General features: G+C 47.3%; 1 protein-coding gene across 1 annotated transcript in view; it reads right to left on the reverse strand.

Moving 5' to 3' along the window:
• Nucleotides 1–23,627, reverse strand: part of WDR11 (WD repeat domain 11) — a 135,395-nt gene that overhangs the window by 46,056 nt on the left and 65,712 nt on the right. Inside the window, exons 13-16 of the mRNA XM_040361963.1 lie at nucleotides 15,718–15,793; nucleotides 15,412–15,520; nucleotides 13,397–13,521; nucleotides 10,371–10,518 (exon numbers count right to left, since the gene is read on the reverse strand). Coding sequence (XP_040217897.1) covers nucleotides 10,371–10,518; nucleotides 13,397–13,521; nucleotides 15,412–15,520; nucleotides 15,718–15,793 — 458 coding nt within the window. The remainder of the gene's footprint in view (nucleotides 1–10,370; nucleotides 10,519–13,396; nucleotides 13,522–15,411; nucleotides 15,521–15,717; nucleotides 15,794–23,627) is intronic.

The raw sequence follows: 23,627 nt of genomic DNA on the forward strand, positions 1-23,627 counted from the left end.
ACACTGCACTCTGGACCCCTTTAGATTAGACTGCACCTCTGGACCCCTTTACATTAGACTGCACCCCACATCCCTTTACATTACACAGACCCCACAGCTCTAGGCACCTGTATGTTACACAGACACCCCCCTAACAATTCTGTAACCCCTGCATGTTACACAAACCCCCCCTACAGCGCAGACCCCCTCCCCCTACAGTCTCCCCCTACAGTGCAAACCCCCCTTACAATACAGACCCACCCTACAGTGCAGATACCCCTACCCTACAATACAGAACCCCTCCTACAATACAGATTCACCCCTACAGTGCAGACCCCCCTACAATATAGAACCCCCCCTCTACAATACAGAACCCCCCCCCCCTACAATAGTGCAGACACCCCCACCTTCAGACCCGTAAACCAGGCTCAGATGATCAGATGACACAGCACTTGTACAGAGGAGGGGGAGGCGGATTCACAGTCACAGGCAGCCGAGACTTATCAGACCCGTGGTGCTGCCACAGAGAAGGGGGATCATTGTGGCTGGGTCCCGGGTGTGCCAACGCCCGGGTATCACTCGGGTGCGGCTTGCACCCCCCTGCAAAGCCAGGCTTCAGCCTGCTGTGTGTGTTAAGACTGCCACTGCCTCCCTGTCACTGGAGGGGGGGCAACGGCCTGACACCCCCCCCAGTGTGAGGTACCCGGTGCAGTACGCCCCCCCCCCCCCCGCCCCTAGTTAGTACACCACTGAGTCTGTAATGTATGCCGATATCTAGCTGCCTCGGAGGGGAAGGAGAGGGCGAGCACTGCCAGATTACACAGAGCTGGAATCTCCTGTGTACCATATATATACCCCCACCTTCAGACCCGTAAACCAGGGGTATGTATATATATATATATATATATATATATATATATATATATATATATATATATATATATTCCAACCTTCTTCTAATAATACTGATGCACAAGAAAAACAAAAAAAGCCCCTAGTAAGGCTCCTGAAAATGTATCCCATGGGGAAGAAGGGTAAGCACAAAAAATTAAACAAAAACTATACCATTTAGGCAGGCCATACATGGTGCACATTTCTTTCCTGCAACCACGGTTTGCAAGAAAAAAAATTGTACGATTTCCTCATCAACACAGACAGTGTTAACAAGGGAATCAGCAATTGTCTTCTTCCAGCGGGGGCGGGCGGTGGAGGTCGTCCCGCCAGGGGAAGACAGTGATTACTGCTAGCAGCTATAGCAGCCACTAGCGATAATGGCAAGAGAATCCGGCAGGCTGGTTGTACCCAAGTTGATCGATCGATACATTCAACCTGCCCATTAGGCCCCGTACACACGACCAAACATGTATGCTGAAACTGGTCCGCGGGCCAGTTTCAGCATACATGTTCGGTCGTGTGTGGGCGCGAGCGGGCCGAATTCCAGCAAACATTTGCCCGCCGGGCCTTTTCCCAGCGGGCAAATATTCCTGGACGTGTTTTAAAACCGTCCGCTGGAATCCTGCCCGCTCGGACATGTACGGTCGTCAGTACAGACCTACCGTACATGTCCAGGCGCCCGCCGTCCCTCGCATGCGTCGAATGACTTCGACGCATGCGTGGAAGCATTTTAAAGGCGGGCCGCCCACGTCGCTGCGTCATTGTCGCGGCGACACCGCGTCATCGACGCGGCGACACCGCGGACACGCCCCGCGTATTGTTTACGCGCGGACTTCTGTACGATGGTGTGTACAACCATCGTACAGAAGCCCTCTGGCAGACATGTACGGTGAAAACGGTCCGACGGACCGCTTTCACCGTACATGTTTGTTCGTGTGTACCCGGCCTTAATGGTGCGAATCTCAGCCAGGTCCTGCTGAACCGGCCAAGATTTGAACCGTGTATGGGCGGCCTTAGTTTTAAAGCAGAGGACCTGGTTTTATACACTGAAATGCGGCTACATACATTGGCAAGCATACTGAAAGCTATCCTGTCACAATGTCTCTGTAAAATAGAGTACAGCAAGACAGAGAGGGCAAGATTAACATCACAGTAAGAGAGTGTGATTATAGGTTACATATCACAGAAAGTCAGGAGGATGAGAAGACCATAGGTATCACATCACAACAAGGCAGCGTGTGAGAGTTCCCCCTCACCTCCATACACAGCGCCTTAAAAAAGTATTCATACTCCTTGAAATTTTCAACATTTTGTCATGTTGCAACCAAAAATTTAAATGTATTTTATTGGGATTTCATGTGATAGACCAACACAAAGTGGCACATAATTGTGACATGGAAGGAAAATGATAAATGGTTTTCCAAATATTTTACAAATAAATATCTGAAAAGTGTGGCGTGCATTTGTATTCAGTCCCCTTTACTCTGATACCCCCAACTAAAATCTAGTGGAACCAATTGCCTTCAGAAGCTACCTAATTAGTAAATAGAGTCCACCTGTGTGTAATTTAATCTCAGTATAAATACAATTGTTCTGTGAAGCCCTCAGAGGTTTGTTATAGAACTTTAGTGAACAAAACAGCATCATAAAGGCCATACTTTGAATGTCTTCCGGTTCACCGACTGGACCAGCACCAGATATTCAGTACAGTCACTGTATCACCTGGTGCGTTTACATGCTCTCCCAGTCATGGCAACCAGTACAGAATACCAACAGAGAGTACACTCAGGCCTTGCAATTAGGCTACTTTCACACCGAGGCGCTTTATAGGCGCTATAGCGCTAAAAATATTGCCTCCTGTCACTCCAGAGTGAAAGCCCGAAGACTTTCACACTGGAGTAGTGCGCTGACAGGATGCAAAAAAAAAAGAAGTCCTGCAGACAGTGGGCCAGATTCATGTAGATCAGCGGATCTTTAGATCCGCTCGATCTACGTGTTTTACGATCCGCCGGTGCAATTTAGCGAGGCTAGTGCAGTATTCACAAAGCACTTACCTCGAAAATTGCACCGTCGGATCGTAACTCCCCCAGCGGAATGAAAATTCCGCGGCTAGGGGGAGTGTACAATTTAAATCAGGCGCGTTCCCACGCCGATTTAACTGCGCATGCGCCACCGGCGAAATTTCCCAGTGCGCATGCTCCAAATGACGTCGCTAGGACGTCATTGTTTGCGGCGGCTACGTCAATTGCGACCATCCGTATTCCCGATCGACTTACGCAAACGACATAAAAATTTGAATCTCGGCGCGGGAACGACGACCATACTTAACATTAGCTACCCCTCATATAGCAGGGGTAGCTATCCGCCGGAAAAAGCCGAATGCAAACGACGTTAAAAAAAAGCGACGGGCTGCGTACGGACTTGAATCGGCGGTTCTCCTCATTTGCATATCCGACGCGTAAAAAAAAGCGACGACACCTAGTGGCCGGCGGTAGATTGCAGCCTAAGATTCCACTGGTGTAAGTCACTTACACCAGTCGGATCTAAGGGAGATCTATGCGGAATCTGATTCTATGAATCAGCCTCATAGATCCGACCGGCTGGACTCAGAGGTACGACGGCGGATCAGGAGATCTGCCGTCGTATCTCTTTGATGAATCTGCCCCATTATCTTTGAGGTGCTTTAGGAGCCGTGTATACACTGCTTCGAAATCGCCCCTGCGCACTGGAATCAATGGACAACGCCATGGAAGCACCGGTAAAGTGCTGCTGCAGCGGCAGTTTTAACAGTTTTTCGCAAGCGGGGCTAAAAGCGCCCCGCTTGCGGCCAAAAAAAGAGATTTTTAATACAGCTTACCTGTAAAATCTTTTTCTTGGAGTACATCACGGGACACAGAGCGGCATTCATTACTATATGGGTTATATGGAGTACCTTCAGGTGATGGACACTGGCAATCTCAAACAGGAAATGCCCCTCCCTATATAACCCCCTCCCATAGGAGGAGTACCTCAGTTTTGTAGCAAGCAGTATGCCTCCCAAAATGGTCCTCAAAAGAGGGGTGGGAGCTCTGTGTCCCGTGATGTACTCCAAGAAAAAGAGATTTTTAATACAGCTTACCTGTAAAATCTTTTTCTTTATCGTTACATCACGGGACACAGAGCGGCATTCATTACTATATGGGATGTCCCAAAGCAATGCTTACAATGAGGGGAGGGAGAACATCTCCAAGACAAAAGGATTTAATTTAGAGAAATACTCAAATCATAATAAATCCAACTTAGTTGAGAAAAATAATCTTAAATTTTAAATTTAACTCAAAAAAGAGGAGCCCCCGGAATCCGAGGGTCTCAAACTGCAGCCTGCAGCACTGCCTGCCCAAAGGCTGTATCAGAATTCCTTCTTACGTCCAACTGGTAGAATTTTGTAAACGTGTGGACAGAAGACCAGGTTGCCGCCTTGCAAACTTGAGCCATAGAGATCTGGTGGTGTGCTGCCCAGGAGGCGCCCATGGCCCTAGTAGAATGAGCCCTTTAATGATACTGGAGGAGGCAACCCTTTCAAGCCGTAGGCCTGAGTGATTAATTGCTTAATCCACCTAGAAATGGTGGACTTTGCAGCTGCCTGCCCCTTCTTGGGCCCATCCGGTAAAATGAACAGCACATCTGTTTTCCGGATCTTCTTTGTAGCTTTAAGATAGGCCTTCATGGCCCTGACAATATCCAAGGTATGCAGCAACCCTTCCTTTCTGGAAGTAGGTTTAGGGAAGAAGGATGGTAATACCAAATCCTGGTTCAAATGAAAACTGGATATAACCTTCGGTAGGAAGGAAGGATGAGGGCGGAGAACGACCCTGTCCCTATGAAAAATAAGATATGGTTCCTTACAGGATAAGGCCGCCAGTTCCGATACTCTTCTTGCGGAAACTATGGCGACCAAAAATACTAACTTCCTTGTCAGTAGAACCAAAGGAATTTCAGCCAACGGCTCAAACGGTTGTTTCTGTAAACTTGACAGAACAAGATTTAAATCCCACGGACAAAGCGGGGATTTAACTGGAGGTTTAATACGTAAGACCCCTTGAAGGAAGGTCTTAACCAGCGAGTGGGTGGCCAGCGGCCGCTGAAACCACACTGACAGAGCAGAAATCTGTCCTTTGATTGTGCTTAATGCCAATCCTTTATCCACTCCTAGCTGGAGAAAACTTAAAACTCTATCGATGGTGAACTTGCGAGGAAGCCATAGCTTGGACTCACACCAGCCTACATAGGCCTTCCAGACCCTGTGATAAATCACCCTAGAGACCGGTTTCCTGGCTCTGATTAGGGTAGAGATTACTTTCTGAGACAGACCTCTATCCCTGAGAATCAGGGATTCAGCTTCCAGGCCGTCAAATTTAGATGCCGTAAGGCAGGGTGGAGGATCGGACCTTGCGATAGCAGGTCTGGCCGTAGAGGAAGAGTCCAAGGGTCTCCCACTACCATCCCTAAGATTAGTGAGTACCATGCCCTTCTGGGCCATGCTGGAGCTACCAGGATAACTGGTATGTGCTCCACCCGGATCCTGCGTAGCAGGCGGGGTAGTAACTGGAGCGGGGGAAACGCATAAAGAAGTTTGAACTGATGCCAAGGGCAAACCAACGCATCGGTTCCGCAGGCCATCGGATCCCTTGAGCGGGACATGAACCTGTCTAGCTTCTTGTTGAGTCTCGATGCCATGATATCCACGTCCGGCACTCCCCATCTTTGGCAGAGTGCTTGAAAGATTTGTGGATGCAGAGACCATTCCCCCGGCCATAGAGTCTGGCGGCTTAAGAAGTCCGCCTGAAAGTTGTCCACTCCTGGAATGAATATTGCCGATATGCAGGGCACATGAGCCTCTGCCCATAGGAGAATCAAGCTCACCTCTCTCTGAGCGGCTTGACTCCTGGTTCCCCCTTGGTGATTTATGTATGCCACGGCCGTGGCATTGTCTGATTGAATTCTCACCGGGAACCCCTGCAATTTTGACGTCCAAGCCCTGAGGGCTAGTCGAGCAGCTCTGAGCTCCAAGATGTTGATGGGCAACTGCCTTTCTGGCTTTGCCCAAGTACCTTGGCGAGTGCAACCATCCAAAATTGCTCCCCAGCCCGTCAGGCTGGCGTCTGTGGTCACTATCTTCCAAGCCACTGGGCTGAAAGACTTCCCCTTCAGTAGATTCTGAGGGTCTAACCACCAACACAGACTTTGTCGGACTCTTGATGAGAGCGGCAACGGGATATCCAAGGCCTGTGGCCTTCTGCTCCATGCTGACAGGATGGCTGCCTGCAGGATGCGAGTGTGGCTCTGGGCGTATGGTACCGCCTCGAATGTGGCCACCATCTTGCCTAGTAACCTCATACATAGGCGAATAATCGGTTCCTTCTTGCTTAGAACCAGTAGGATTAATTCCTTGATGGCTTTGACCTTCCTCAGAGGTAGAAACACTCTTTGTTGTTCTGTGTCTAATCTCATGCCGAGATATTCCAACTGCCTTGTGGGCAGGAAAGCTGACTTTTCTCGATTTAGGACCCAGCCGAATTTCTCGAGGTATTGGACCGTGAGGGCCACTGCTCGCTCCAAGCTGGGAGACGAGTGATCTATGACTAGGAGGTCGTCCAGGTATGCTAGGATCGTGACCCCTTGGATCCTTAGCTTGGCTAGGATTGGAGCTAGGACCTTCGTGAACACCCGGGGGGCCGTAGCCAACCCGAAGGGAAGCGCCACGAATTGGAAATGACGCGAAGCCACCATGAAGCGTAGATATCTTTGATGTGGCTGATAAATTGGAACATGAAGGTAGGCATCCTTTATGTCTATGGACGCCATGAAGTCGTCCTTTTGAAGTGTGGCAGCTGCTGACCGCACGGATTCCATCCGAAATGAGCGGACTTTTAGGTATGCATTTACCATCTTTAGGTCCAAAATTGGCCTGACATCTCCATTGGACTTTGGGATGATGAATAGGTTGGAGTAGAAACCCAGCCCCTGTTCCAGGACTGGTACCTCTACTATTACTTCCTGGGAAAGTAGATGATTTAATGCCGACATTAATGCGGCTCCCTTCTCCGGATCGTTTGGAATCCTCGACTCCTGGAAATGAGGAGGAGGAAACTTTAGGAAATCTAATTTGTAGCCCGTGGCCACGGAAGACCGTACCCACTCGTCGGGAATGTTGGCTTCCCAAACCTCTGAAAAGAGTCGCAGCCTTCCCCCCACCTTCGTGGGTGGGGGCGCCCCTTCATAAGGTCGGCTTGGGGGCTGGTTTTGCTGGTTTGCGAAACCACTGCTTTCTGCCTCTAGCAGCCTGTCCTTGTGACTTGCTGTTGAAGCCGAAGTTTGCTTTCGCAGGAGGCCGTCGATACTGTTTGGCATTAGAGGGCCCCTGCCCAGGGGAGTACTGTCGTTTAAACGCAGGCCCCTGAAACTTCTTCTTAGTTGGCAAGAGAGTACTTTTGCCGTTTGAAATGGTCTGAATGTATTTATCTAGGTCTTCTCCGAAGAGTCGTCCTCCATGGAAGGGGAGCCCTACCAGGAGCTTCTTGCATGGGGGCTCGGCCTCCCAGCTTTTTAACCATAAGAGTCTTCTCATATGGATAAGGGATAACGATAAACGTGACGCTTGCTGGATAGAATCCTTAATTGCGTCTACCGTAAAACATATGGCCCTAGGGACATCCGAAAAATCTTCTGCCTGCTGGGCAGGAATAAGTTTAAGCATCTGCTTAATTTGATCCGATAATGCTTGAGCAACCCCAATCGCAGCCACAGCTGGCTGTACTACTGCCCCTGCAGTAGTGAAGGAGTTCTTAAGTAGTGCTTCCAAGCGTTTATCAACTGGATCCTTGAATACCTGTATGTTTTCTACAGGGCATGTTAACGATTTGTTAACACATGAGATGGCTGCGTCCACTGCAGGAGTAGCCCATCTCTTGGAAAATTTATCTTCCATAGGATATAGGGCAGAGAATCTTTTAGGTGGTAAGAAGATTTTATCTGGCTTGTTCCAATCTTGGAACAAAACTCCCTCTAGTAGAGGGTGGATCGGAAACACTGCATTGCTTTGAGGCGCCCTCAGTGAGCCCAAAGCTGAAACCGTCGATACCTGGAGATCTGGTACTGGCAAGTTGAATGCATTATGGACCAAGTCCGTTAAGGCTTGAATCCACCAGCTCTCCCCTTGGGAGACTGCTCCAGACTCCTCTGTATCCGGATCTTCAAACCCTGAACCTACTTGGTCCTTGTCCAAGAGGTCGTCCAATTCCCCTGAGGAAAGGACCTCCTCTTCTGAGGGTCCGCGCTCGGGCGACGGAGATCTAATCCGTTTACTGCCCCGCATAGCTGTGGCTATCATTTTTCCCATTCTTTTCTCCAACTCCTTTAAAGAGGTGAGTAATACCTCGTCCGTGACCATCTTAGGGTTGGACTGACCCGCGCCAGCTCCAGCCCCAGATCCCGATGGCCCCAAGGCTCCCTGTGGGGAAAGCAGCGGCATAACTTTGTCCGAGACCTCAGACTACCTCTTGTACCCTCTGACCCGGATGCCATGGTACAATACCGAGGTACACCTGCTAGCTTATTGGTACTTGGAACTATAAATAGTTAATTGCCCAAACACCTGTTTGGGGGATAAAAAATGCTTCCTCTCCCCTAGATGACCTTTTTTTTTTTTTGTTTTTGTTTCAAATCCAGGAAAGAAAAAACATTCTGTCCCCCTGAGTAGTATTGCAAAGAAAAACTATGAGATGGAAAAGAAACAGCCCATTTCTAGGCTTGAAAACAGTCTTCTGAAGACTGCAATATCCTTTCTGGCCACTGTGTGTCCTCGGCGCCCCGTGCTGCCGCTCTGGTCTTTCCTCCCCAGTTCCAATGTATCGAATGAGCTGTTTGGAACGAAAAAGGAAGGGCCGCCCCTTCCTTAAGCCACTGACCCGCCCTTCCCCCCTCAGCTAAACGGCGCGAATTGCGCCTATAACACGTGAACGCGCGCGCGCCCGCCGATAGGGGGGGGGGGTTGGGGGGAAGGGAGCCTCTCTGCTCCAGCCTGGAACCACGAGGAGGTCAGCGTTTTGCCTGCTTGAAGGCTCTGAGGAGGAAGACTGATGGAGCATCGCCTGGAGGCTTGCAGGTAAGCACAGCTCTCTGACACACACATACACTTTATATCACACAGGCCCCACTCAATGCTTTTCCAACACTACAAGGGAGGTCACTTCTTATGGGGAATAATACACATAGAGCCATCCTATCATTAAGATATGTGACTAGTTTGCCAGATGCAGCGCATAACTTTAGGCATGTCCCCTGTGACCCCCCAGAAAAAACCTGCTAAGAACCAAGTTCCGCAAGTTTTCCCCTCACTTACCTGCTCCATGCCGCAGGACTTTGCCAAGCAAGAGGCCCAATCTTCCCCCATCTCCGTGGGGATGTCTAGACCTTCGGGCCCTGGGTTCCTATGAAGGATCCACTGTCCTGGGCCCATATAGCACTCTGGCAACAGAAACATTAGGCACCCAAAGGTTTCTAAGTTCTGGGCCCAGGGTCCAGCTCTCTAAGAAGAAAAGCATTATGGGCTATACCCCAAGGGTTTGGGGTCCGGTTACTGACCACTTTAGCGCTGAGGCCTTTGGACAGAACCGGTTAGCTCACCTAATCCCAAGGATGCGGAGGCAAGCTAAACCATGACCAACACCTAAGACACTGGCGTAAAAACTGAGGTACTCCTCCTATGGGAGGGGGTTATATAGGGAGGGGCATTTCCTGTTTGAGATTGCCAGTGTCCATCACCTGAAGGTACTCCATATAACCCATATAGTAATGAATGCCGCTCTGTGTCCCGTGATGTAACGATAAAGAAAATGCAGCTAAGATGACTGTAAAGCACCCACTAAAAATAGGGGCGCTTTACCCCCGACGCCCCAGAGCCTCAGTGTGAAAGTGCCCTTAGGGATGTCCTTTTATGTGTCAATAACCCCTGTGCCAGAATCTATCACTTCTCTGACCAGCCTTGGTTTAGGCATCTTCAGTGTATGCTCACACAGAATATACAAGTAAGGTTACAGCAATCTGCAGTTGGATGGGAAGTGCGGTGCGGTGTTGTGTGTGTGTGTGTGTGTGTGTATGTATAAATGTGGCAGAGATATTAGAGTGTGAGCCTGTTTAGAGAATATCAATAAGTGGGCTCTGGTATAGCCTGGGGAGTATGCAGTTAATCAAATAAAAATACAGTTTTTAACATGCATTGCCCAGAAGGTAAACTGCACACTGCCCAGCTGTCTCCAGCACAAATACTGAATTGTGTATTGCAGACTAACAAAGAGTTAACCTGTACAGTCACTAGAACAGTTCCCACAGGCCTGCAGATGTAATGATCTTTGCCGGCAATCAGTAGGTTTAATTTTCTGTGCTGCTAAATGATATCATCCCTTCACATGCCCATAGGCTAAACCTGTCCTGGTACAAAAGCAATAATATGAACTCACATCTGGGGGAATCCTGGCGCTGTCTTTCACACTGTTCCCTTCCACAGTAAGGTGATAAACCTGCCCATCTGTGTCTGTGAACACAAAGTGCTCCCGCGCAGAGACGTTTTGGCTCAGCTCCGACTTGCTCTCCGCCTCCTGTAACAGACTAATGCAGCAGGTAAATGCAGAGAACTGCTGGCACCAGGTACTGACTAATTCTCTTTACCACTTTCTTCACTAATGGCCTCATTAGTGCCCTATTAATACATAGCCAGTGGCTATAAAGGGAGAAACTGAAATTGCAGCAAACCAGCAACTCGTATAATCAGTACTTTGGGTTAATGCAAGTGTTAGAGAGGGATCCGCATCCCTTCACTGGCATGAAAAGTAATTGGAGGTGGAGGAAAGAATAAACTCAGCAGAATTAAAGAGCTGAGCTGATGAGGGAGATAGGCAAGGCATAACTTTATAGCCAATTGTTTCCATTCAGCCAGCTACTACAGATGGTCAGCACAGATTTAACCATTTTAACACATAGATTATAGATCTGCCGCTGAGGCCAAGGATTACTGAATTTATATTCCAGTTATAAAAAAGTAATGATGGCCAATGGCACAGATCATTTAACACGTTGATCATATTGGGCAGTAGTTTCCACTGACAAGTACATTGGCATACCAAGCAAGGTATTCATTTACAATAAACAATATTCTACAGAATGAAGCTTTATCAGAAACATTAAATGAAACGGCTTCTATGTGACATTACATCATAATTGAGCTGCATTTTCATGAATGAGGATTTGAACCTCCCTTTGCCCAGCAGTTAAATGGTACAAGTAAAAAAGTGTAAACAATAGTCCTTGAACGCTGTCACTTTGCTCACTAAGCCCTGGTTCACGCTGATGCCATGCAGGAAATGCAGCGATTCCTGTGCGTTTCTCGTACCGCATAGCAATGTTCTGCGGTCTGCTGCGGATGTCAATGGAAAGCCAACGACGCCCCAAAAACAGGTCGCAAACGCAGTGCATTTGCCTGAACCAGACTGCATGGATATAAAACACCCATGCAATCCAGTTACAAAAAAAAAGCTTTGAGCCATCCAAAATGAATGCACTGCATAGAATCGCATGTGATTTGCACAGAAATGCAGTGCGTGTGAACCTAGGCTCAGGGCAAAGTGTCAAGTTTTTTTTTATTATTTGAGACTAGCCTTATCCGCACCCCTCCTCTTCCCCTTTATTAAAATCCTTTCAATGTTATCCAGAGAGAACTTTTTTTTTCCCCTCAACAAAAGTGGAGTTGCATTTTAAAGTATATTAGCTGATAAGAAAACGATGCGGTCTTGAAGCAGAGTCCAAAAACAGAAGTTATGAGAGCCATACTGTATAATGGTTCTGCAGAACAACTCATTCATAAATAAGCAACTGCGCTGCATGCACCCACCGCACCAGCCTTAGATCGAAATCTGGTTGGTTTAGCAGAGATTGGACACATTTTGATCCATGTATGGGCATAACGATAGACCACTGTACAAGCAGGCAGTCAGATTTTCCCAGACCGATCAGTACCGCCAGCAGCACTAGTCAGTGTATTCTGACAGTGGGAAGATCCCTCTGTCATAAGAACACAATAACTCAGCAGGAAAGACTCCTCCATCTATATGACTGCGTGGATATGGGAATTTTTTTTTTTTCCCTTAACCAGTTGGCTGTTCATTTATTTTTTTTCTCTTTCAATGTATTGCCTGCCTTACCCCTATGGAATGATAATCATCTAGCCTAGAGAACCAATTCTTCCCTTCAAGCTCTAGTCCAAGAAAGACCAACAGCCAGATCAGATGAAGAGCTCATTTGTATGTGTAATTTTAAAAACATCTCCACATACACTTTACATGAGAAGTATGTTTGGTACAAAGTGCGGTGGGGGGGCAGGCAGCCGAGTGAGGTGGGGGGCAGGCAGCCGAGTGCAGTGGGGGCCGGCAGCCGAGTGCGGTGGGGGGCAGGCAGCCGAGTGCGGTGGGGGGGGCAGGCAGCCGAGTGCGGTGGGGGGGGCAGGCAGCCGAGTGCGGTGGGGGGGGCAGGCAGCCGAGTGCGGTGGGGGGGGCAGGCAGCCGAGTGCGGTGGGGGGGGCAGGCAGCCGAGTGCGGTGGGGGGGGGGGCAGGCAGCCGAGTGCGGTGGGGGGGGGGCAGGCAGCAGAGTGCGGTGGGGGGGGGGCAGGCAGCTGAGTGCAGTGGGGGGCCGAGTGCAGTGGGGGGCAGGCAGCCGAGTGCAGTGGGGGGCAGGCAGCCGAGTGCAGTGGGGGGCAGGCAGCCGAGTGCAGTGGGGGGCAGGCAGCCGAGTGCAGTGGGGGGCAGGCAGCCGAGTGCAGTGGGGGGCAGGCAGCCGAGTTGCTTATTTATGAATGAGTTGTTTTACAGAACTGCTATATGGCTCTCATAACTTCTGTTTTTAGTCTCTGACTGCTTTAAGATTGCATAGTTTATTGCATATACTTTGCTTTAAAGTGCAACTCTTTTTTTTTTTTCCTTTAAAAAAAGATTAAACGGTTCCTTAATCCTTTAAGCCAGGTTTACATCACTGTGTTGTGGTAAAACATGTTACATGCTTAGGTGTACTGTGATGCCACTCATTTTGAACAGCACCCCCTATATACACACAACCATGCATTGGAATCCAAATAAAGGTCAAATGTAAGCCCAGCCTAAAGCAAAGTACTCCAGAGGTGTCCATTAAAAAAAAAGTCTCACGCATCTGATTACTGACATGTGATTGGTTATGTGTAGTTACTCTCCATACAATCCGATTCAAGATGTTCCCTTAGGAAAACATTTTTTTTTTTTTAATATGCAAATACCCAAGTAAACAACATCTTACTGCATTATTCATTTATTTGTAATAAGGGTACATTGATAAGGCTTTTTGGTTTTAGTTATATGCACTTGAGATTGATTCTGTTTCCCTGATTTCACAAGTGTTCAGCACAGTGTGATGGGAGAGTTATGAATTATTACTATGCCTCTAAAGAAGTGCCAGATGTTTCACCTGATGACTGAAGTTTCGACGCTGTTTGGATCACTGTCTGAGGACACTGTCTGACGTGCCATTGCCTCGCGAGCTGCCATCTGCTTCTTGCGGAGGCTCTTCAGATTATGAGACGGGGACCACTCCTGAGAGACAGAGGAGGAGGCAGAGTTACTACATTTGTAATGTCTGAAAAGCCAAACATTCTGGGCCACTGACATAACACAATCACAGAAATGGTAACATCTCTGTGCAGTTATCCATATAACAGCTATATGTGACAGACTACGATGTGACAATTTACATAGAAAAACTCCACTGCAGAAAAAAATTGATGGTGCTACTCATTTTCTCAGATCTAACCAGGTACGTTCACAGTATAATAGTAAAGTGCACCGCCAGGCAAAAAACATTTATAAATACAGTATAGGCAATTGCTAAACCCCTCATTAGTTTTATTTTTTATTTTTTTGCTGTTTGTGTCCCAAAAGGGGAAGCTCTGCTTGTGTGCTTCCTCCCTCCCTCCGCCGTCACATTTGACACCTTTCGGGGGAAGCAGATACCATTTGTGACAGGTACCTGTCCTCACTTTTGGGAGACCTTGCCACGGTGAGGTCCTTCTGAAGGTCGGCCCCCTCTCCTCTTTCCCCTGCCGCCAGGCCATTCAGAAAGCGCAGCATTCTCGCATGCGTAGTAGGTACACGGCTGTGAAGCCTCAAGGCCGGTTTCCCTTACAACAAATGGCGGAGGCAGCACCCAAGAACTGATTTAAAAATCAGCTAAGGTGCCGACATCGCTGGATCCTGGGACAGGTAAGTGTTCTAATATTAAAAGTCAGCAGCCCAAGTATTTGTAGCTGCCGACTTTAAATTTTTTGTTAAGGAGGGGGGTGGAACTCCTCTTTAAATGTACTCTGGCGTAAAATGGGGGGGGGGGTCTGTGCAGATAATCAGCACATTGATTATCAGCAAAGCCCCCATCAAAAAGGTTACCAATCAGTACCCAACACCTGCCAGCCTGTCCCCCAATGCCAATCAGTGCCCACAACAGTGCCAATTAGTGCCCTATCAGTAATGCCCGTCAGTGCCCCATCAAAGTGCCAATCAGTAATGCCTGTCAGTAGCTCCTCATCACTGCTGCCTATCCAGTGCCACCTATCAGTGCCCATCAGTTTTTTTTCTTTAAAATTGTCAATCTTTTTTGTTTATAGTGCAAAAACTAAAAAACGCAGAGGGAGTTTAAATACCCCCAAAAGAAAGCTCTATTTGTGGGAAGAAAATGATAAAAATGTAGTTTGGGTACAGTGTAGCATGACCACGCAATTGTCATTCAAAGTGCGACAGCGCTGAAAGCTAAAAAAAAATCCTGGGCAGGAAGTGCCCGGTATGGAAGTGGTTAAGGTTAAAAAAAAAAAAAAAAAGAAGAAGAAGAAAAAGCCTTCCATGATCGACCCCCCTTAAATAGTTACCTGGTTCCTCTTTAGATCCAGTGCTGGTTCTCTCTCCCTCTCACAGTCACAGAGTCCGCAATGGGAGCCATTGGCTCCTGCTGCCGTCAATCAAATCCAGTGAGGAGGGAATGGAGGGGGTGGGGCCAAGCAATGTTGTGTGTGTCTACAAGTAAGGGAGGGCTATAACCGGTTTCTGTTTTTTTTTTTTTTGTCTACTGGATTTCCCTCAACTTCCTGTCCTACAGCCACAATAGGAAGTTAAAGGAAATCCTTCTAAAGTTAAGGAAATATATAGTAGTCACAAGAACTAGTGTCTATTGAAAATGTTTCCCTCTTTTCCTGACAACCATACATTTGGGATTTTTTCTCTTTTACTTTAGGCGATAACAGTACTAATAGAGAGGATGCATCTTCTCGAATGGAGACATGGAGAGCCTTAAAAACCTGACAGGTGTTCTAATCCCTCTCCACTCTATCCAAAAAAAAAGTTTTGCATTGAGTTATACTTTAAACATACAGCAGTTAGGTGGTTAAGCAGTACAAAAAAAAAACACATATTAGCTTGGTCATTAGAATGTGTCCATACCAAGGCAGTTACTGTAGGGAAGACCTTTGACATCTCACGCAGCAGAGTACAAGTCCTGATATCCCATAATTCCATAGGCTTGTCCTTAAACACCACAACAAGATACTGCCTGCAATACACATGGACAGGTGTCAGATCACAACAAAGGCGTATGGTTCTCCCCTTCCTCTGATAGAGTGGGAAGATTTGTTAAATAACATTCACCAAGCAGGTGACCCAGACATCTGTTATTCTCAATGTAACGCTGCCAAGGAAAAGCAAGACATTACTACATCAGGGGGGAAGTTATAGTTACAGCAAACCTACTTTAAATGAGATACTTTGATCATCTCCATGGACTGTTCGTCATTTCCTCTCTCTCCTCTGAATGACATACTTCTGCCTGGAAGTAAGGAAACAAATGACATCATTTGTACTCCTACAACGTACTTTACATCAACTCATGTCACATCTGATTTTATTTTTTTTATACGGTAGTTTCTGGTTCACACATTATAAACCTATAACACCATGTTTTACTTTAGAAGAGCAACAATCCTACAGTATGCATTATGAACAAAAGCTGGCTGTGCATCAGCTGGTTCCGCAGGGACTGTCCAACTGTCTGGATTCCGATCCATGTGTGGCCAGTTGATCTGCTGATAGACTTCTATTTAACCACCCAGTCTGTATTCTTGAGCTACAGTGCTAATCGGAGTACTCTGACGCTGGGGAAGTCTCCCTGCTGTCAGAATAGAAAGACACAGCGGTGTTGATTCCTCCATCCACATTGAATGTGTGGATGTGGAAATTGGGTCAGGTTTTGTTGCTCAACCCACCGGCTGAAAAAAAAAAAAAAAAAACACAATGTATGGGCAGACAAACACATTTATGGCAATCCATAGAAATATTCCACAAGAACATTGTGCACAGAGGAAGAAATGGGTGCATGCAGCACTTCCAAAAGCTGCGAGGTATATTTTCCCAAATGCCAAGACATAAAACAACAGCGGCCCTATAATGCCTTCAAACTTTACCTTTAAGACAGCACTGTTGTGTAAACTCCTCCTTGTAATATAGGGGGAAGTAGAAGAAAGGTGTGGAGTACTGGATCTTTTAAAGCAGAAGGTATTTTCAGTCAGGTCTCAAGCTGTGTAGTGGGAATAGTTCTCCATAGGCAGCTTTCCCAAGAGTGGTGGTAAAAAATAGGATTTTTAAAACAGCTTACCTGTAAAATCCTTTTCTTGGAGTACACCACGGGACACAGAGCCATTCATTATATAATGGGTTAGACTTGTGGAGACAGGCGCATGGGTAAATCCAGAGCTTGGATCTTCCTGTTCCAGGTGGCTAAAATACTGCCTGGGCATAAGGGACAGCCTCGGAGGAGGCTACCATTTTCCCTAATAGCCTCATGCAAAGGCGAATAGACAGCCTTTTTTTGCCTTGACCTTGCGGATCAGGTCCTTTAGAGACTTGCTCTTTGGCTCTGGCAGGAATGCCCTGCTTTGGGCTGTGTCTATGATCATGCCCAAATACTCTACCCTTCTTTGGGCTTGTAGAGAGAATTTGTGTAGGTCTACAATCTATCCTAAATGCTCCAGGTATTTTTATAGTGGCGAGTACAGCGTGATCTAATCCTGCCTCTGACTGATCTATCACAAGTAGATTGTCTAGATAGGCTGTTATCACTATGCCCCATGCCCTTAGATTTGCCAACAGAGGGGCCAGTACCTTTGTAAATACCCGGGGTGCGGTAGCCACACCAAAGGGCAGAGCCACAAACTGGAAGTGGCGATGCTCTATCGCAAACCTTAAGAACCTTTGGTGAGCGGGATGGAGAGGCACATGTAAATATGCATTCTTGATCTCTTTTGACGCCATGAATTCTCTGCCTTGTAAGGTGGCGACCACTGATCGAATAGTTTTTTATTCAGAAATGGCGAATATTTAGAATCCGATTTAGAGATCTTAGACCCAGAATGGGTCCGACGTCTTCATTTGGTTTTGGAATCACAATGGTTTGAATACAAACCTGAACCTTGCTCCTTTAGGGGTACTTCTGTGATCACCCCTTGAGACAGCAAGTGATCCAATCCTTTGAAGAAGGATGCTCTTTTTAGTGGATCCTTGGAGAGCCTTGAGCTTTGGAACTGAGAAGATGGGACCCATCGAAAATTCCAGCTTGTACCCTAGGGATACTGTGGATACTACCCACTTGTCCTGGATTTCTGTCTGCCATGTCGGTGAAAACTGACAAAGCCGTAGCCGAAGCCGTTCATAAAGAAGCCTTGCTTGTTAGCTTTTGAACCCCATGGCTTCTTGTTTTTCTGGGCCTGGTCTTCTTTAGCCTTTATGGCTGGCTGAAAATGCAGTCGCCACTGGCAGGAGGTAAATTTACCAGGAGTCGGGGAGAGAGAACGTTTAAAACAAGGCCGATTGTTTTTCTTCTTCTCTGGTAATAGAGTGGTCTTACCACTCAAAATCTTTTAGATATATTTTTTCCAAATCTTCCCCAAAGAGGCATTCACCATGGAAGAGGAAATTGGCCAAAAGCTTTTTGCATGGGGCCTCTGCTGACCAATGCTTTAGCCAAAGAATTCTGCACATAAGCACCAGCTGGAGTGTGAGGCGAGATGCTTGTTGAATCGAATCTCTCATAGCTTCTATTGTAAAACATAAGGCTTTAGGCAAATTCTCCCACAATTTGACTTGTTCCGGAAGGCAGATCCTACAGCCCCCTGCTTTACCTGGTCCTTGAGGACCTGGCACATACCCACTGCTGCTACAGCAGGTTGTGCAACTGAACCAGCCAAAAGGAAGGAAGATTTTAGTAAAGATTCCAATTTCTTTTCCGAAGGATCTTTAAACATCTGTACGTTATCCACCGGACAAGTCAGGTTCTTATTTATACACAAAATGGCTGCATCTACAGAAGGCAGACTCCACTCAGTTTTTTTCCTAAAAACCCGATGGTTTTCTTCCATGCGGATGGTCGTGGGTAGAGCATTCCAGAGCCGTGGTCCTTGGACCGAGAATCTACGTTCTCCCTTAGATTTGTAGTGAGATTTGGAGGAGAAGGTTTTGGTTGGTTGATCGGAGCACGTGCTTGGTGACGTAGGGTTTTATTTTCTCGCTTAAGTATTGAGGAGCTTTACCCTGTGTACATTTGTGGGTGAGGCAGAGAGTCTTGAATGTCACCCGGTCCTGTACAGGCAGCCAGTGGAGGGACCTCAAGGCCGGGGAGATTGGTTCCCACGGCTTTTTACCAATTACCAGTCTGGCTGCCGTGTTCTGGATGACTTGTAGACGTGAAATCTGGTACTTCGGTAGTCCTAAATAGAGTGAATTTGCGTAGTCGAGTCGTGAGTTGATGATTGTTCCAATCACTACTGCTGTGTCCTCTTCCGGGATGAAGGGGATGAGTCTACGTAGCATGCGGAGCAGATGATGAGAACCACTGATGACTGATCCTATTTGTGCATCCATCGTCATGTCTGCGTCAAAGATGACTCAGACTTTTGACTTTATTGCTTGGCGCGATGGTTTGTCCGAGGATGGTGGGTGGTGTCCATGTGGTCCTGGAGATGGATTTCCTATTTGCGTGAAGGGTGAGTAGCTCTGTTTTGGATCCGTTGAGTTTGAGGGAGCTTTCCGTTATCCAATTGTCGATCAGTGTAAGGCATTTTCCTAGTTCATGAAATTGGTCTTTTTTGTTGGTGATTCGAAGGTACAGCTGCGTGTCGTCCGCATAGGAGTGGTAGCACAGGTCCTGTTTGCTGATGATTTTGAGGAGCGGGCGGATGTAGATGTTGAAGAGTACGGGTGAGAGGGGTGATCCTTGAGGGACTCCGCATGTGATGGTCCGTGTTTCTGATGTGAAAGCTCCAAGTTTCACGGTCTGAGTGCGATTTTCTAGGAAAGATGCGAACCACGGTAGGGCCGCGTCAGAGACTCCTGCTACTTCCTTGAGTCGCGTGAGCAATATGTTGTGGTCTACCGTGTCGAAGGCTGCACTAAGGTCCAGCAGCACTAGGAGACAGGATTCTCCGTCATCTGCTGCTTCGAGAGCGTCATCCCATATCTTGAGGAGAGCCGTTTCTGTGCCGTGGCCTGGGCAAAAACCTGATTGTAGGACATCTAGGAGTTTGTGGTCGTCAAGATGGGGCTGAAGCTGTTGTACTACTGCTTTCTCCATGATCTTGGAGATGGTGTTCAGGCTTGTTACCGGTCTGCGATGGTTTGGGTCTTTAGGGTCGAGGTTGGGTTTCTTTAGGAGGGGTTTTATTATGCCTTGCTTGAGGGTGCTCGGAACCATCCCTTCCCTGAACGATTGGTTTATGATGTGCATTATGATGGGTGCCAAGATGTCCGTGCATTCTTTCAAGAGTTTTGTAGGGATGATGTCATTTGGTGATGTGTTGTCTCGGAGGCTTCCGATGATGTTTTTTGTGGTGTCGATGGTAATTGGGACCAGTTCGAAAATCGTTGATCGTGGACTATTAATGTTGATTGCTTCTTGCTGTATCCGAGTGGGGTTAATGTTTTTTTTTGTTGGACTGTTAGCCAAATCTTTTCTATTTTGTTGATGAAAAAAAGTCAGATAATTCATTACAGAATTCTTGTGTTTCACTTGCGGGGGGCTCCAAGCATGAGGGGTTCATAGTCTTGGCGACTAGTTTAAAAAGTTCCCGTGGACGGTTTAGGGCTTTTGAGATGGTGTTTGCGAAGTGTTCTTTTTTGGCTTTAAAGATCGCTTTGTGGTAATTCTTGGTGAGGGTTTTGTACTTTGTGTGGTTTTCTATTGATGGGTTCCTCCTCCAGGCTCCTTCAGCTTTTCTGCGATCCTGTTTCAGTAGAGTGAGAGTGTCGTTAAACCAGCCCGAGTTGTTTTTCCGGCTGAGAGCTCTGCGTTTTGGAGCGACTGTGTCGGCTGTTTGCAGTAATGCGTTGTTTAAGGCGTTGAGTGTTTGATCCGTTGAGTGGTTCAGATTTGGTACTTCTATTTTGGTCGCTAGTGTGGTTTTGAAGAGCTCAGAGTGTAGTTTCTTCTGCGATCTTGTCCAGTGTATTGTTGTTGGGAGCTCTTAGGAGGTGAGAAACGCTTATCTGGATGTTGTCAGTCTGTGCAAATTAGCTTTTTTAATAACGGAAAAACTGGAAAAGAGCATGCACCCTGCAGGGATTTTAAATGAACCCAGGGAGAAGACAGGCGATTCAGTTAACTCCGAAGAGAGCAACCTGAATGCAGTACGCACTGTTTCAGCATAACATTGTACCTGTGATTTTAGCATCTGGGAAGCAGAGAAAGGTTCCTCTGATATCCCTGATCCATCCGACTCCTCATCCCTGTCCTCTGCAGGTGTTACCCCATCCTTCTCAGATTTTTCTGAAAGGGGATCTAAAACCACCAAAGGAGATCTGCTTTGCTTTTTGTCCTTTTGTGAGGACTTTGCGATTAGCGTAGCGATTCTCCCCTCTAAGTTTTCCAGGGCTGCCGCCAAAGTGTCCTTAGTGACATATGCAGGCCCAGGTGCCACCGGGGAAGTAGTTACTCCTGATAGTGGCAATGGCTCCTCCTGTACAGGTGCGTCAGAATGGAGAGGACGGTACCGAGCAGGCACGGCCAGAGCCCCCTGTCTCAGGCGGTGGTGCTTTCTTAGTCTCTGAATTCCTTCTAAGGGAAGACATATTACTAAGCAACAAGCCGAGGTACTACAACGCATATACTACTGTGCTCAGTTTAGCAATCTACATAAAGTATGCAACTTAAACACAGAGTTTCATGCAAGGAGTAGGTGTCTCTCTTGGGAGTGCCCCACCAACCACATAGAGCTTACGTGCCCCCGAAATGCTGCCGTGTCCCAGGGAAGAGTCTGCCGGCTCTGAGCTCTCTTATGGGTGCTGAGCGCCATGTTTCAAAAATAGCGTGCCCGTGCACGCGACCCTGCTCCTACTCCTCCGCCGCCGATAAAGCGCCCCCTGTACGCGATCTAGGGCAGATATCGGTTGTCCTGGGGCGAGGGGAGCCGCCTCCTGCCTATTACTGCCTGTACTGTGGTGTCTTACCCAGCGTCTGGAGGGGAGAAACGGCGGCCATCTATGGCGGAGCTCTGCAGCGGAGGAAGTAAGCTTGTCCATAGGATCTGACACTGCTTAGAGCGGGTAGAGTACAACTCAGTAGCGAAAGTGGCCTCTAGTGGCGAAAAAAGAGAAGACATTACTCAAAATTAGAAAAAGGTCCTTAAGATTGTTCTTAGGATTCCTTTTCCTCTTACCTTTATCCCCGCCGCAGGTTTTTCTGCTGAAAACTCAGACAGCGCCAATCTTCAGCCATCACGGCAGGTTTTGTGTGCCAACCTTCAGGGATATGGGTTCCTATTTCAAAGAGACCTCGCCCCTGGGCCTTGTAAAAGACTCTTACCAGGACTTTTAGCGTATCGAGCAAAAGTGCTGGACCCTAGAGCCCAGTCCTCCGAAGAGAGACATTACAGGCGATGCCTTGTGCATAAGGCCCAGATCCCATCCAGTTTCAGTGTAAATGATTTGGCTTCTTGGATGGATCCGAAGGCATAGCTCTTTTTACTCCAGAGGGCCTGCTTGGTAGAGCTTTTCTGAGCACATCCTACACACGTCCAACACCTTAGACACTGGCGGAAAAACTGAGGTACTTCCCTGATGAGAGGGGTTATATGGAGGGGAACTGTCTTCAATTGGTTGTGCCAGTGTCCAATCACCACTGGTGACCCTTAACCCATTATGTAAAGAATAGCTCTGTGTCCCGTGGTGTACGATAAAGAAAGTCAGTTTCTGCACAAAAAGGGACTGGGTGTGCAAGAAGTAAAGTGCCAAAACAGAACATGTAGAGTCCAGATTCTAGTTTATTTAGACTCCTATACAATAAAAAATGATTTCTGGGATTTATCCCAAACCAGGCTTGGTACTATTGAACGACGTGTGCACCGGGCTGCTAAAATTGGAGGGATCCTGCAGGGAAATTAATATAAATTACTCCAAATGCTGGAACAATTTTAAATGCTGGAGCAAAAGATCAGGTCTTTGTACCAGATGTTTAGGCGAGCAGAACCTGTACCGTCATATTTCCTTCAACATGGTGACAGAGCTCTTCGCTCTATAGGAGGGGTTATCAAATTTTCCAAGCAATAGGGCCAGTTTGCTGTCCTTCAGGTTTGGGGGGGGGGGGGGCACTCAGCCCGTGATGCATCAGTGGTGTAAATGGTGCCATATTGGTGTCAGTTGAAAGAATAGTGTAACCGGCCCTCGGGTCACAGTTTGGAGACCACTCTTCTACAGCATTATCTCTTTTTTCAGGCAAAGTGGACTGGAGGTGACAAGCACACAACAGGCCCTTTGCTGCTCACCCACCTCAGGTATGTATTATCAGCAGCAGCATGTTGGAAATGACATGCAAGTGCTGCTGAACCCTTCCAGCCATCGCCTTCACCACTGTGTAGTTGTAACTGTCTTGGAAACATATATTCCAGGTGAGTGCAGGGTTTCAGGGGAAGAATCATGGAGTAATGTACCATTACATGTCTATGTGCTAAATAATAATTATTGTGTTAGTAATACAGGCTATAACTCATCCGATTGCTATTTCACAGCAGATGGGGAGTGCCGACAAGTGGAGCTGCTAAAGATGATGAGTAACACAGTACTGACATTAAAATAATTCTAAAACCCAACAGTAGCGCTGCATCTAAAATGATGGAGGACACCAGCAGGAATCGAACCACATGGAAAACACTTTGATAAATACCCTTTTCCTTTAGTGGGTCACGTGACTTTTCTCCTGTTTTTTCTTCTTCAGCTTGGCCCTGGCTGTTGGGGGGGGGGGGGGGGGGCTAAGCCAGCGTGTCACATTTTCTGTGACATCACTTCAGCTTTTTTCAAGCAAGTAAAGCAGAATGGAGCTAAAAATACCACAAGGGTGAAAAGTTGGGTTGACTTTTTTCTCCCTTGTGTTTGTGCCTTGATGCATGGCATTCCTGTCTTCTATGTGGACCTCCAGCATAAATGCAAGATGTTTACACTTCAGAAGATCATGCGAGTGAAATTAATCAGTATGTGATTTGCTGCATTGATAATGCATTGCATTTGTATATACTCATCGATGCATGTCTCCTAGAGATTCCTCCGATATGCCAATAACCATCATCCCTCTGAGGAAGACTCAATAAGACAAAACGTGCAGGGCTCTGGATGCATGCTATCAG

This window comes from Rana temporaria, chromosome 8 (assembly GCF_905171775.1).
Source record: "Rana temporaria chromosome 8, aRanTem1.1, whole genome shotgun sequence".
Lineage (NCBI taxonomy): Eukaryota > Metazoa > Chordata > Amphibia > Anura > Ranidae > Rana > Rana temporaria.